The sequence below is a fragment of the Falco naumanni genome, chromosome 3 (genome assembly GCF_017639655.2).
Source record: "Falco naumanni isolate bFalNau1 chromosome 3, bFalNau1.pat, whole genome shotgun sequence".
Taxonomy (NCBI): Eukaryota; Metazoa; Chordata; class Aves; order Falconiformes; family Falconidae; genus Falco; species Falco naumanni.
This window is the reverse complement of record NC_054056.1, coordinates 6,825,323-6,839,372: the sequence shown is the minus strand read 5'-3', so window position 1 is coordinate 6,839,372 and position 14,050 is coordinate 6,825,323. Positions and strand designations below refer to the sequence as shown.

The 14,050-nt window shown below is 44.6% G+C and overlaps 1 protein-coding gene across 2 annotated transcripts in view; it reads right to left on the bottom strand.

Moving 5' to 3' along the window:
• The window catches only part of WDTC1 (WD and tetratricopeptide repeats 1), a 31,792-nt gene that overhangs the window by 10,495 nt on the left and 7,247 nt on the right, over window positions 1-14,050 (bottom strand). For both annotated transcript variants that reach the window (XM_040585486.1, XM_040585485.1), the window contains 11 exons: window positions 13,680-13,827; window positions 11,467-11,550; window positions 10,502-10,548; window positions 9,181-9,292; window positions 8,540-8,727; window positions 7,710-7,892; window positions 7,297-7,391; window positions 6,131-6,246; window positions 4,923-4,998; window positions 3,545-3,641; window positions 2,192-2,365 (listed from right to left, as the gene is read on the bottom strand). In XM_040585486.1, the coding sequence (XP_040441420.1) occupies window positions 2,192-2,365; window positions 3,545-3,641; window positions 4,923-4,998; window positions 6,131-6,246; window positions 7,297-7,391; window positions 7,710-7,892; window positions 8,540-8,727; window positions 9,181-9,292; window positions 10,502-10,548; window positions 11,467-11,550; window positions 13,680-13,787 (1,280 nt within the window). In that variant the 5' untranslated portion in view covers window positions 13,788-13,827. The remainder of the gene's footprint in view (window positions 1-2,191; window positions 2,366-3,544; window positions 3,642-4,922; window positions 4,999-6,130; window positions 6,247-7,296; window positions 7,392-7,709; window positions 7,893-8,539; window positions 8,728-9,180; window positions 9,293-10,501; window positions 10,549-11,466; window positions 11,551-13,679; window positions 13,828-14,050) is intronic.

Here is a 14,050-nt window from a genome sequence, read left to right as displayed (position 1 = left end):
CTACTTATTAAAGGGAGCTCCAAATCTTTGGGTTATGTGCTAAGCAGTGCTTATTCAGTGCCACAGGCATGTTTTGCAAACCATTCATCCTGTCTGCTCTCTCCTGTCTAGGTGGATTTTGGCCACATTTTACAGCTTGCTAGCACAGTACAGAAGGTGGAGTGCCTTACCCATGAGAACTGCAGCAGAACAGAAAAAATATGGTTCTTGAGGGCTGTCTTAGCAGCACTGTGTCTGTGTTAATCCAGGAGGCTGGATGCACAGCATCAGGCCATTTTTATTCAAAGAAACAGTGAATGCAAGTTACCTGTTACGATGACAGACGGGTGTCTCACATTTTCAGAGCTGACTGGGCTATTAGCTGCTTTGCCACCCTCAAAAATCCTTCAACCTCAACTACAGTGTCCGACTGCCCAACAGACTGGTGTGAAAACGTACATGTTGAGATGTGAAGCAGACAGTGACTTCTCCCATTGTTACAGATTTGACTCAGCTTGTGCAAAAATGCTCTAACTAGAAATCAGCTAAGTACTGTCAACATAGACTGCTCAAAGCAATCTGGAGAATGATGCAGTTGGCTTTTATGAGCAAATTTTTAAAGGACAGCCTTAGAAGTGCTGCAGAGTAGGAGTAGCATCTTAAGGGAGATGAGCAAGGGGAGGTTAGGAAATTACAGACCTCCCTTTTTTCTAGATCTCTCCGTTAGTCAGAGAATGAGGCCAAAGCAAGACCTGCAGTATTCTGCAGGGTGGCCTCTAGCTGCTCCTGCTCCAACGCTCCAACGTGCAGAACACCTTAGAGTCACACAGTCATTCAGCATGGGCCACTGTCCAACTGCTTCACCCTCCTTCTTGGTGACATCCCAGCCACCTTCTGCCATAACCATAGCTGTTCCTAGCAGGAAAGTGCCCCGTCTTTTCTGCACCTGAGAAGGTATCAGCTCAATACTATTTAAATTCTAATAGCTGCATGCGACAGAAACCCATTGTGCATATATTTTCACGTCTTCCTGCTACCAAAAACTGCAGCAAAGCACTAGCTGACACACAGAAAGGTTCAGATCTGCCAACATCCTTCGGGAAAAACGATTCCTATAAGAAAAATGTCATTCATGAGATCAGCACTCAGCTTCTGTCTTCCATTCCTTAATCCCAACCTATTGTTCTTCTCCTCTGAACACTGAGGTCTTTTTGAGGCAGCTCCCAAATCTCTGCTATTGCAAAACAGCCAGTAGGCCAGTTACCAACAGTCACAACAACTGCTGGCTGCTCTTTATCTTGGCAAGAAGATAGGAGAATTCATACTGGGGATTTCAGCAGGGGGAGGAGAAGGATATCCTCACAAAGCAAATGTAGATGAAGGACCACAGCTATTTTAAATATGTTAATGGCAAGTCATGCTACTCAGTCTTACTCTGCTCAAGGGGACAGATACTAAAATAACTCGGCTGTATCTTGCAGACGCAGCTCTGGCTATTGGTCAGAGAAGACATTACCTACTGCAGAGGCTAACAGTGTATTTTGCAACAACCAAGACAGAACTCCCCCAGACTCTGAGGCACCAGTTGCCACCTCCCCAGATCCCTCAGAGGTTTGTTTCCAGTCAAGGGGAATGTGGGTTAGCTGGGGTAACAGGGGAGCCGCCGGGTCACATCTGACTATCTGCAGTACTAGTTACTTGGATGAAGCAGCAACCAAACCAACTCCAGGTAGTCCTACAACAATCTTATATCATGAGGTATGGAGTTATAAAGCATAGTAACCATTACCTCATCCACCGACAGCAGATTTAGAGCCACACTCTAATGCAGATCAGAACATCCAAAGAAATGCAAACACCCTTGGAGACACTCATAATGCTGTTACTCAGATGCGGATTTTTGGTTTCTTTTTCAACACAAAGGGAACAGAACGTTACTCAGCATGCCAGTAGGCAAAAAGATGAGCTACTACCAGCTGTGCTTGCCTGTGCGGTATCTGTGGCTGTAATTTCTCCAACACATGCTGCTGTGTAATCCCCTTGTTCTGTGCCAGAGGTGACCCACTTATGGCTTGATCCAACGACCCCAACCCTGCTCCGCACACAGGAAAGGCAGGTGCTTTGCAGTGGACAACAAGGTATCTGTGGTACTCGGAAGTCAGGCGCCAGCAGTGCCTGTGACACTAAACTCTGAAATTCTTTGCCTCCTTACCACTTGCGTTTCATGTAGGCAGCAGCTCTGTTTCCATACAGCATGGCATTATTGGGGGCTTTCTGGACTGCTTTGCTGTATAGCTGGATGGCTTGAGTCCACAGCTGACAAGCAAAAGCCTCGTTGGCTTGCTGCTTGATTCTCTCCAGATACGGAGGTAACTCCACCTGGGGACTGAAGTGAAAGAAGAAAGGAACACAGGTAAGTCTCACGAGCTAATGCTCTGCTAACTCCAGTTAAACGTCTGCAGCGTTTTGTTCTAGCTCCACAAGTCCAGCACGCGTTAGCTAACACCAGAAGTTTCAGAAAAAAGGCAGAAGAGACCCTGAACCTGAATAACCTGAATTTAGGAGGAAAGTTTCTATTTGAGCATCATTTGACTGTTCCCACTTTTTTCTTTACATAGACATATACTCAAAATTAAACAGCGGGCATTTTAAACACCTAATCCCTCAGACTTCACCAACACATCTTTGCTTTGACCGCATAAACCACATTTCCAGTCTTCTTTCAGCAACGTATAACAAAACGCAAATTCAGAAGGAAACCAAGCATTGAGTTCACAGGGCTGCACAAGGCCCATGCTCAGCAACCCAAAAATTCCAGCCACATCCCTGCTGCCGTGGTAGAGGGGCCATCTAGAGGAAACAAGCTGAAAACATTCAACAAAACGACTTTGGTGGAACCTAGACTACCCATATATGGTATTAAGCAACTGTCTCGACTTTTAACCATGTCTCATCAGCTGGAGGGAGAGGCAGCAAGATGTGCCTCAAGTCTGCTTCTGCTTTGCCCCAAATGCATTTTCCTCTTAAAGAAAGCAAGCAGCGGGAACAACAGAAAAGGGCTCTCCATCCATTCCTAGCCCACATGCAGACTGAAGGAGTAATGACTCCAGTGTCATTGTAGTAAAGCAATTTTGGCTGCTTCAGTTCAGTTTGCAGCAGAAAGGTACTCAAAAAAAGCAAAGGGAAGCAAGGCCCTTTCGACCTGACAGCCTCTCCTACTTACTAAGACACAGTTCCCGCAGGTCAGGAAGTACCAACCACTCAGGACAACTAAGGAAACTTTGTTTCCAGGCCTAAAAAATAATTTCTTAGTTTTGTTCACAGTAATTCATCATAAGAGGGGAACAATCCTCATGGACACCATTTCTTCCAGGACACTTGCCTGATCTGACTCTCGTTCATAGCCCACGTGCCAGAAGCAAATACAGCTCCTAGGACAGAGGCCACGACAATGAAATCAACATGCCATGAGGATTTGCACTTCACAGCTTGTTTAGCAGCACCTAATCCTGGCAAGAAGAAGAGGACAAGAACAAAGCGCCATAAGGCAGAGCTGTCTCCTTACCTCACATGTGCTCTTCCTTCGGACAAGCGGAAGCCATTGCTGTGGAGATGGATGCCATTTGACACTCCATTGGTAGAGGTTTTTCCATTCTGCACTTCTGAAGGTTAGGAGGGAAAAAAAAATCCAGTATCTATATATATATCTACATATATATCTATATCTATACAATGTAGATTATAGAAACTAATACCTGAAGCTTCAGGGTTTATTTTACAGCAGAGCCAAGCCAACGCCACTGCCCCATTCAGAGCAGAAATAAAATTTCCATGATTCCAGCTTATATTTCTACAAATTACATTTATGTTGCAGCTGGGAGTGCTCCTGCAACCATTTCACAGGCTGGGAAACTGGGGACACTGTTCAAGCAGTCTACTGAACTGCTCAGGGATTTCAGTGTGCAGAGACGTGCAGGCACATGAAGTTTAGCCTTTGTACTGATACCGCCTTTCACAGCCCTTGCCTGAACTTTCTGTGCCCAACAGGGTGGAGTGTTTGCTGCAACTGTACCACTGTGAGCCTGTTCAAACGCTGTCCTTGCCATTTAAAGCGTGATCTCACCAGATACCACAGTACAGATCACCCACATGCATTCAAGACAGAAGAGTAAAGCAGGCAGGGCACGTATTTGCCACCAGGATGTGAGTGTTATCTTGAGGCCTAAGGCACACCGAGTACACAGATCAAACTCTGCCAGAGCACGCTGCGAACAGGGAAGGGGCTGAGCAGGGGACACTCCCTGGTAAGAGTCAGCCTCTGCCCGGGGAACAACACTGCAGCGATTCACTGCATGCTGCCTGCAATATCTGTGTACAAACAGGCCCTGTAAGGAACAGGGCCAGGGATAAAAAGGCTTCTGGATATACTTACTCATCAAATAAATGACTTTTTGACTCAACTATCTCACCACCAGGAGGGATATTAGTGCCAGGCCAGATTCTTAGACTAGGGGAAGAGATTATTCTGTCTCCTTCCTAATGGGTATATAAACGGGTAACAGATGTATTCTACATTTTACTACTAAGTTCAAAAAAATAAAAACAATGTACCATTTCCGTGTTCACAAAGCTTTCCCCCTTAGCTGAAGGCTGGATACCAGGACCTCAACCACTCTACAAAGTCTACTTTATTCTTTCAGAACAGCTTTACGCATTCTCCTTAGCTGACACACACGTACAACTCCCAACAGCTCACTTCTCCCCTCCAGACACCCATTTTGTCACTGTGTAGAAGGGTTTTAGAGCTCAGGGTATGAAATGCACTGCAGAAACACCTCAGCAACAGTCGTGCCCTACTTAATTTTCCTAGTTTCTGCCCACTCTGAGCTGCCCCCTGAAAAAGAGTTGTGTAGTACGTGATTTCACGATAGCATCATACTTACCCCCTGAAGTATGGCATTTCTTTGGGAGGAGAAAAGTATATGGTCGCTGTTTGTATGTTAGATCAAACAAATAGACCTAAGGAATGAAGAAAGAGAATGAAACAGTAAAAGTCAGCAAAACATAGATGCTCAAGTCACAGAAATAAACCAGGGCTAGACAGGTATATGGTTCCACATTTCTGCTTTTCTATTTCCAGTTTTCTAACTGGGAATCTTGTTTATAGATGGGTACATACAGGATGACAGCAGTACCAGTGGTGTGTTCCATTCCAGCACTGGGTTCAGAAAGAATAATGCTGAGAAATGGGAGCTGTGTCTTTCTGAAGGTAAGAAAGCCCTCTCCACACCTACAGAACTTAACAGATGACCTGACCACAGACCAACCTGCTCAAAAAGCTTCAACTCCAATAAGATATTTTAACTATTTCATTAACACAGTGATCATGAAGAAATCAAACATTCATTGACAGAAAAGGGGCAGCACACTAAACCAAGGCAAAAGTCTAAGATGAAACCAGGATTTCCTGAGAAACTTCAAAAGCAGCCCCGCAAAGCCCTAATTTAAAACTGTACTGGTATAGGAACTGACAGCTCAGATCAGACCCACAATTCTTCTAACTCAGCACCTTCTCTTACAGGGAATGAGTGCACGTGTGAGAAAGATCTGCAGAGGACAACCACAGAGTAACCTGCCCACAAGCAAAGTTCCTCCTTAATCCATGCTGATTAATGCTGTCAGGAGGATTTTCTCATTTCACTGATAGGCTTTACAAAAGATCCATGAATATCACCCTGCGCTTAAAATTAAAGCAATCAATATTCCAGGTGAAGGCCTTTGCTTCTCTAAGTTCCTTATTCACTAGATTCTATTACAGAAGCAGTTTGATGTTTCAAGAATGAGTTATGAAATCTTTTCTAGGTCAGCAAAGGTCAGTTCCAGAACTGTTTTTCTTCCTCTTCCAGAGAACGAAACGTGAATTGGAAAACCAGAACAGAATGTGGTTTAAGTTTGATCCGCAGTAGCATAACAAATAAATTCCTAGTACCAAGCATTTAACCTGAATGAATCAGAAAGCAGTTTAAAAATCAATCATATTACCCACAGAGAAGTTGCTATACCCATTTTCAAGAATGCACAACAACGTACAGTGATCCAACACACACAACCGAAGGTGAAGCTTTCTGCCAAACTGTAGCTGTCTCCTTACCTGCTCCCCTCCCATGTTGACTAAGAGCTCAGTGCCATCAGGACTGAAGGTGACGTACGTGGCCACCAGAACTCTCAGCCGGTTGTTGTAGTCTGGAAGCTTCACTGGAAGGTGCCCTGTGGAGAGAAGAGGGCTGTAAGTATTAGCGTAACTAGTAACTGCTGTCTTTGTCCTACTCCAGCTGCTGCCTTTTACAAGAGGTTGTTAGGAGAGCAATGTCATGAAGTGCATACACCTAAGTGGTTTTCCTTTTCCTACTGCTGTTTATTGAATCATTCCATTAGCCACCAAAACACATAGATGTGCACAGCTGCCTTTTCACAAGTTCTAGATATCAATTCTGCAAGGCCATCTCCATATGAAGAGAAGACTGGATTATAACTAGCTTGCTAACAATGAAGTCTGCAGAACACAGCAAATCTCAGTTTTAGGGACTCACTGCGGATTTGGCTTCTGTGATTTGTGGCCATCTGCAAACAAATACCTCCATCTTCAACCCTCTAATCAGGTTTCCTTAGTAAAGCCCTTGGCACAACCAAAGCAAGGCTCCTAAATATTCAGCTCACACGCAGGTTCTTTTGCTTCAGACAGCAGATGTGTTGCATGACCAATTCAGGGGACCTAAGGAATCCTCTAGTGGGACTCATTTGAAGCAAGACTGTCAAAATTGGGTCTGCTGAACATGCTGGTCTAAGATATTCTAAAAAACCCAAACATTTTGGGGAAAAAAGATAGTAAATAACGAGCACTGGAGAAGACTGTCACTAGACTGCCCAGATACCGCATTGCTGATTCGTCATCTGCAGGATGAGGACAAGCCACTTCTTTGCCAAAAAGATTTTGAACAGCAGCCTTGCTGGGACCATTTCCAGGAGAAAGCGCCCAGGTTATCTAATCCTTGACTTTCCAATAAAAGTACAAGAAGACATTTACACTAGACAAGAAGCAAGGCCAGCTCGCCACCACACACCACTGCCAAATCAGGGAAAGTGGGCACGTAACATAGGCAAGAATTCACAGCATAGAAGTGAAATAAACTGCAATTCCATGGAACATCTCTGTATCAGAGAAGAACTCTTCCCAGCTGTGGTTTCTTGTGTGATGGGTAGAACTCCACTCCAGGCATTAGAAGTCCCATCAGTCACCCCCAGCACAGGTCCCAGTACCTGCCACGTAGTATTGCGCCGCACCATCTGGGAGGGGTTTCTGTCTGTCACAGAATGTGTGTACTCCAGCTGAAGGACTCTGCTTCATGTTTTTTCTAGCCAAAAAGAAGAACAGTCTTACAACCACAGCATTCAACTGCTGGAAACCTGATCTATGCTGACACTTCTTGTTCACACGTGAGGGCAAGGCCTCATGCCTGTACAGCTGTGCAGTCACAAGCCTGCTTCACACCACCCCAGTGCACTCACACCGGTCAAAAAGACTGTGGGTGACAGAAAAGGCTGGGTAAAACTTCACAGTGAGACACGCAAGTGCCAGATCATTGCAATTTCCCCTTCCCACCAGAGCCTTGAACAGATTTCTGTACATTTCATGGCTGCCCAGAAGGCCCAGAAAAGCTAGTTGCCATCACCTGTGGTTGTGGATCATGCGTATGTCGTAGAGCCGTACAAAGGGTCCGCTTGCTCCTACTGCTAAGTAGTTGTTATCCTGGGGGTTGACCGTCAGGCATTTGGCCTCCACCAGCTGCCCGCAGTACTCTGTCAGGTCTATCAGGACTTCGGAACGCTTGCTGTTCTCTCGCAGATCATACTGTCTGCAAAGGGAAGGGAGAGTCAGGCAATCCATGTCACTAGACAACAGCAGCAGTAAGACAGGTCAGCTTTCCGTGGTGACCAAGCTGAAGACCACTCAAAGCAGCACCTTTATACTGCTCAGTAGTGACCTACACCTCATTATCTGGCTTGTGCATGATGAGGTGACACAAACGACATTAACAGTCATTTGTGCCACAGGTTACTGGAAGCATCTCAGTTCAATACACAATGTCAAAATAACCATGAATACCAACTCCCTAATGTGCACAGATTTATTCAAATTAAACTCCAAGTCGTGACCTCACAAACAGTAGCTTGTACGAAAAGTGGAACAAACTCTCGTAGCAACATTACTCATTTAAGCATCTCAATGACTCTGGAGGGAAACGTCACTTATTGTTGTATCTCCCTTCCATTTGACATGTTCCTTTCTTGGCCTCCCTTTTCAGAGGAGGAAAACAAAGGAACTGAAGAGAATTTATCAGCGGAGTCTACGTTTCAAGATGAATCCTTCCAGTTTCAGGAAAGGGAGAGATTAGCGTAAGCTTTTCAGTATAGAGACAGTCTCTTTTCAGATCTGTGCATAGTACATACTGCAGTAGATCCTAATCCAATTAATGTGGGGGCAGAACAACTAGTTCTGTACCTGATTAGCCCATCTTCTGCTGCACTCCAGAAGGTGTTAGGCCACATGGGAGCTGTGGCAATCCGTTTAACTCTGTTGGTGTGATCTCCAAACATGTGGATGGTCTCCTTGACAGTCAAGTCATGGACATGCACCTTGGAATCTGCAGCTCCCGTGATGAGGATCCGATCCCCTGAATGTGGCAAGAACTGTGGGAGATAGATTTGACATTCAAACTTGAGAAGTGCTGAGGCTGTTCACATAGATACCGCTGAGCTGTCCTGGCAGCTTACAGAGCAGCTTGCTTTAGGAACACAGGACGACCCATGTTATTACCTACATTTACACATACGCCCATGTGCACACTCAAAGAGTCACCAGCTACAGTAGCACACAAAATAGTCTCTTCATCACACATGCCAATTGCTACAACCATTTCCTTTGAATCTACAGAGAGAATGAGATGAGCCTGGGAGATGCATAAACTAAGAAGTGCAGGTATTAGATTTAATGCAATTCTTTCCTAACATTAGAAATACTAAATTATTGGGGGTGGGGGTGAGCAGGAATTGACTGCAGGAGAACGTTTTCCAGCAATGATCTATTCTCCTGCTGCTTAGGCTGCTGATTTTGTTAGCTGTTCATTCCTTCTAACCACATACCTTGACAGAAAATATGTTTGCAGTATGTCCCGTGTGCATAGAAAGGAGTTTCTTGTGGTGCAGAGGATCCCAGACAATGGTATGCTGGTCATCAGAGCCAGAGGCCAACAAGCTGAAAGAAACAGAAGTATGCATCACATATTCTTCTGCTCTAAGCTGTGACCAATTTCTTAGAGTGGTTTGACCACAGACAGCCATTAAGTTAATTCAGCTCTAAGAAGCCCACTTCCTCTCTCTTTTCCCAGCTATGCGTTCTTGTTGCTCCCCATGCGCCAATCCATTCAGCCTGTTCAGGGAGCTAAACCAGCCAAATATCAACTCCATAGAAAAGAAAAAAAAAAAGCGAGTGTTTTTCGTTGGTTTAGCTCATTGAACCAGCTCACCACAGATTCAGATGGCCCAGGGGAAAACAATAGGAGCATTTGGTCAACAACAAAATGCAGAGCCTCCATTTTCCTTATTAGCCTGGCTGCGTTAACCGTGCCACATCATTCCCGAACCCAAGCCAAGGCTTTCATTCCTGGACTTTAGATGTGCCCAAGCAGTCCCAAGCCAGGGCTCATTTAGTGATTCACAGAGAGTTTTTTAAGTGTAGGGTGTGGCAGGGGTGCTGCAAGGCACTGTTTGCCTTGTACAACTACCTTCATTTCAAGCAAAAGAATTTGACGTCTGCAACTATCAGCTGTTTTAAACTTATTTCCTTGTAGCCAGATCTCTTTCAAGCACGTGAAATTTTCACTGGTAAATAATTCTGGAAAGTACCAGACAGCAGACTTTGGATCTTGTAAGAAGCGTGTCAAGAAATACATGTTCTTCCTTCTATCCAGTCATTTCTCATGCAGATACTCTTCATTCCATGTGATTAACAGAAATGGTCTTACGTTTAGTTTGCCTCGAAAACTGCAGAGGGGTAAATGCTCTACCTCTCTCCCTTATATATATCTGTGTCCCCCAGCAGAAGCTTTTAACGGCATGGTGAAGGGGGTGGGGAAATGTCACCACCAGCTGGGCAAATCCTAAAGATCCATTATAATCCATAATACCACTTAAGAGAAGAGTAGCAACCGTCAATCTCCACTTCTTAGTCTGACCATTTCCCTTCTGAACTCACTAGAGGAGCATTTCTAATAATATCTGGATATATTTAACAAAATAAAGCTTTTTTTAAGCATAAGCTCTACTATAGCCCCAAACTTTGAGCTTGAGCTCCTGTTTAATAGAAATGGGAAGCAGTGCTTATGATAAAATGACCTACATCCTACTCTTGGGAGAACCTGGGGTTATCAGTTTGTTGATCCCCTGAATCAAGCCAAATACTTACTCTCCTTTTTCATTCCATTCTAGACAGTTGACACACCCAGAGTGACCCTGAGCAAGAAAAAAAGGGAAGATGGTATCACACAAATTTCAGACTTATCCAACAGAGCTGTTCTAAGGACACAACGAGCTCCCCGCATATAACAACTTGTTCCAATACAAGCAGGTTTTGGTTTTTTTATTCCAGCTCTGCAAAAAACCACCCACAGGCCAGATAAGCATCTCCAGAAAAGACAGACATGCTATAGCAGTTGGGGTAGAAAAGGCAAAATGAAACAAATAACAAAAAAAGTAGCATTGAATAAAACGGCAGTTTAGTCTCAGAGGCTACAGATTAAATCCCGCTGTACACATGGAAAGGTGACTTTGCTTCAAAAGCCCTTGGCTAGGCTGACAAATTACATGTACAGGTTCTCTGGGAACGCAGGGAAAATGCACTTTCAATAACTCTTTTAGAAGCACCTTGCTGCTGGGTGACTATATCATCCATCTTGATCCAACTTAACTGTACCAGGAAAGACTAGGGGAGCACCGAGTAGCATTTGATACGGAAGATGCAAGTGAAAAGGGGGACAAAAGAATCCTTTCCTCCTCCAAACCAAGACAATCTTAAGATCTTCCTAAGCTGTGTCAGACTGCAAATACAACAACCTACTCTTTAGGCCACACACTGCACTCTTCAGCATTGGAGCCGAGTATCTTGAATCGTTCACAATTACTGTCTTCAGGCACCACTGCTGGGATTAGCTGGTACAACCCATTAAAGGCTCGCTTGTAGGTGCATTAGGTAATGCAGAAAGCTCACACAAGATCTCACTGAGCTATTCCTGGCTCTAATGCAGTTCAGGGGACTAAGCAATCAGTGTCTATCCCATACGAGAGAATTCCATACACTCTTGCATGCTGCTGTTTCTGCAGAAAGTTGTCCAAGCAGCAGCTCAGTTTGCTCTTTAAACACTGTCCACTTACCTGCAATTCTGCTTCTAGGCCCAGGCGACGAATGAATGGATCAGTGACATGATAGTGTCGTTCGAAGCCCAGCGCACCCCTCTCCTGCACAAAGCAGACAAGCACCACACTGACTACAGCAAACAAGACACTCCTTTTCCCCTTTAAGACTCAAGAACCTGAAAAACCAAGCAGGGACCTTGCCCGCTATTAGGGTGTCCGTAGCATCAGGTACCTGTCCTGTAGCAGGGAGACATCATTTACATCATCCCCAGGTAGGCAGTTTGTAATCCTTACCCCTGAACTGGTTTTAAATGACTTTTATCCAATTGCCAGGCTTCAGCAGGGTAGCCAAGACAAGGTTTGAGAGGCCCACACTGAGACAGAATAAGTTGCCTGCTTTGGGCCAGAAACAGAAGATGCAGAAGAGCCTGGGAATGCCTGTCATTACCCTTTGGCATGGATTTCAGAAGCAACTCGCTCCTGACGACTGCAGTACTAGACCACAACTGCTCAGAAGTCTGCCATTACGCAGAATCTGTGCTGAAGCACCACCAGCACGAGGCAAAGTATTGGGGAATGTAACTGAACAACACCCTTTAGAGATGGCTTCTTTCATCAGAAATGGTGTAGGAGCGCGTAGCTGCAGTACCACAGCACAGCCTGTTCTACAGGGAAGGGAACAGCTGCCACAGAACTGCGTCAGTACAAATGAAGGTGAAGAAAAGCAGGACAGTTGTTTCCCCTGTGATCTCACAGGGTTCACAGATGCATTAGCAGATGGCTTCAATGAAAGAAGGCCAACTGCAGAGGCAGGCATGAAGAAAAGGGAATGCAAGTCATATTTTGGATGGAACATCTAATGTCCAAGGAGGTTCCTTCCTAGGACCTGATCCAGCCTTGGTTCTGTCCCATGCCACGCTACAGTCACGTGAAGACAACTTAAGCCTTCGTTATCACCTTTTATAGATGAGAACACAAATGTCAAAAATTACACTGATGGCACTAGGAACATGTTTGTAGCCACAGAGCAGACAAAGAACTAGCATTCTACATTACAGCTCTGCAGACCAATGTTAACAAATGAACTCCACACAACAGCAGCTATTTGAAAATCAAATGGAGACAAATATAAGGGGACTGGAGGAAAAACAAAACAGGCTTTTTGTAGTAACTTCTATTACAAGCTTCAAACCCCTTGACACATTTTTACGGATAGCATTCCCAAAACGCTGCTAGGCCCAGTGCAAGGTGCTGTGGTTATAATTGCCTTGCTATTGCAACCTCAGTGGCTTTGTGAGGTCTGTGCAGTAGGATATTGCTTTTCCTACAAGGAACTGACAGACTTTGCAATCTTCCCAAGGTCACACATGAAAGTCTTAACAGAGCAGACAGCGTGAAAAAGTCCCAAGCTAATGCTCTAACCACAGAACCATCCCTTCCTTGTTAGAGCAGCAAAATAAATCCTTGCACACGGATTAAACTACAACCTTATAAGACAAAGTTTGGTACCAAACTGTAAAGTGAAGTGAGCATTCAAGCTCCTAGTTCCTCATTCTGGCCACTTTTGTGAATGCTGACTACCAGCAAAGCTGCAAATGATTTAAGGCCTCAGAGCCCAAGTAATAATTGCCTATTGTGTCTGCTGCAGCTAGTCCTTTCACGTTAAGAGATATTTCACAAATGCAGCCATCAGATGACTGATCCAACCACTGCAGAAGTTTTTCCCCTACACAAAGGAAGCAACACACCACTCTTTAAAGAAAGAGACAGAAAAAGACTGAGACAGAGATCATTAGCTTTACTACAGTCAGAAAATACCTTTGATGGCAAGATCACACGAAGAGAACACATAAAGAAGCAGACAGAAAACTCATGAGGGAAGATAGCTAAGGGTCCTTTATGGTGCCCAAACACAAGCAGCCATATTTCTCTCTCCAACATTGTACTTAAAAGGAACAGACCTGCTCATGTCAAACTAGCATGGTGTGCTCCTGCTAGGGAGAAGAACTGTATTTCTGTTATGTCATACTTCATCCCAGCCCTTCATTAAGGATAGTAACAGGTCCTATGTGTTTGTTCTCTTAAGCTTCTTATACAGCTTATCAATATATAAGTAGCAGAGATCTTTTCAGAAGTAAAGGCAACACCACAAGCACCTCCCAATCCAGTATGAACACCGATTCTCCATCTGCTCTCCACCCAACACAAGCGAGCACTTGGCTAACACATACCTTGATCTGTCTGTGGATGATGTCTCTGGTAATGTTTGCTTTTGCCATCTTCTTGCAATGGGGCAGACGGAAAGAAGCTATCGGAAGAGCTGCTGTGCATCCAAGCATGCCAACAGAGCAAAGATCCACACTAAGAGCATTTAATTACCTGCAGGATAGAACAGGGAGGGTACAAAGGCAGGCATACAAACGTGTTAGGCCATTCATACACAACGTCAAGTACTTTATTTTCAAAAAAATAGCGGTGGCTAAGAACTGAAAAGTTTTGTATGAAGGGTCCGTGAAGAAACTCAAGGATGGGAAGGAACAATGTAAGACTGAACAATGTCTGACTTAAGAAGCCATCCCTAGTTTGTGGGGAAATTTGCAAC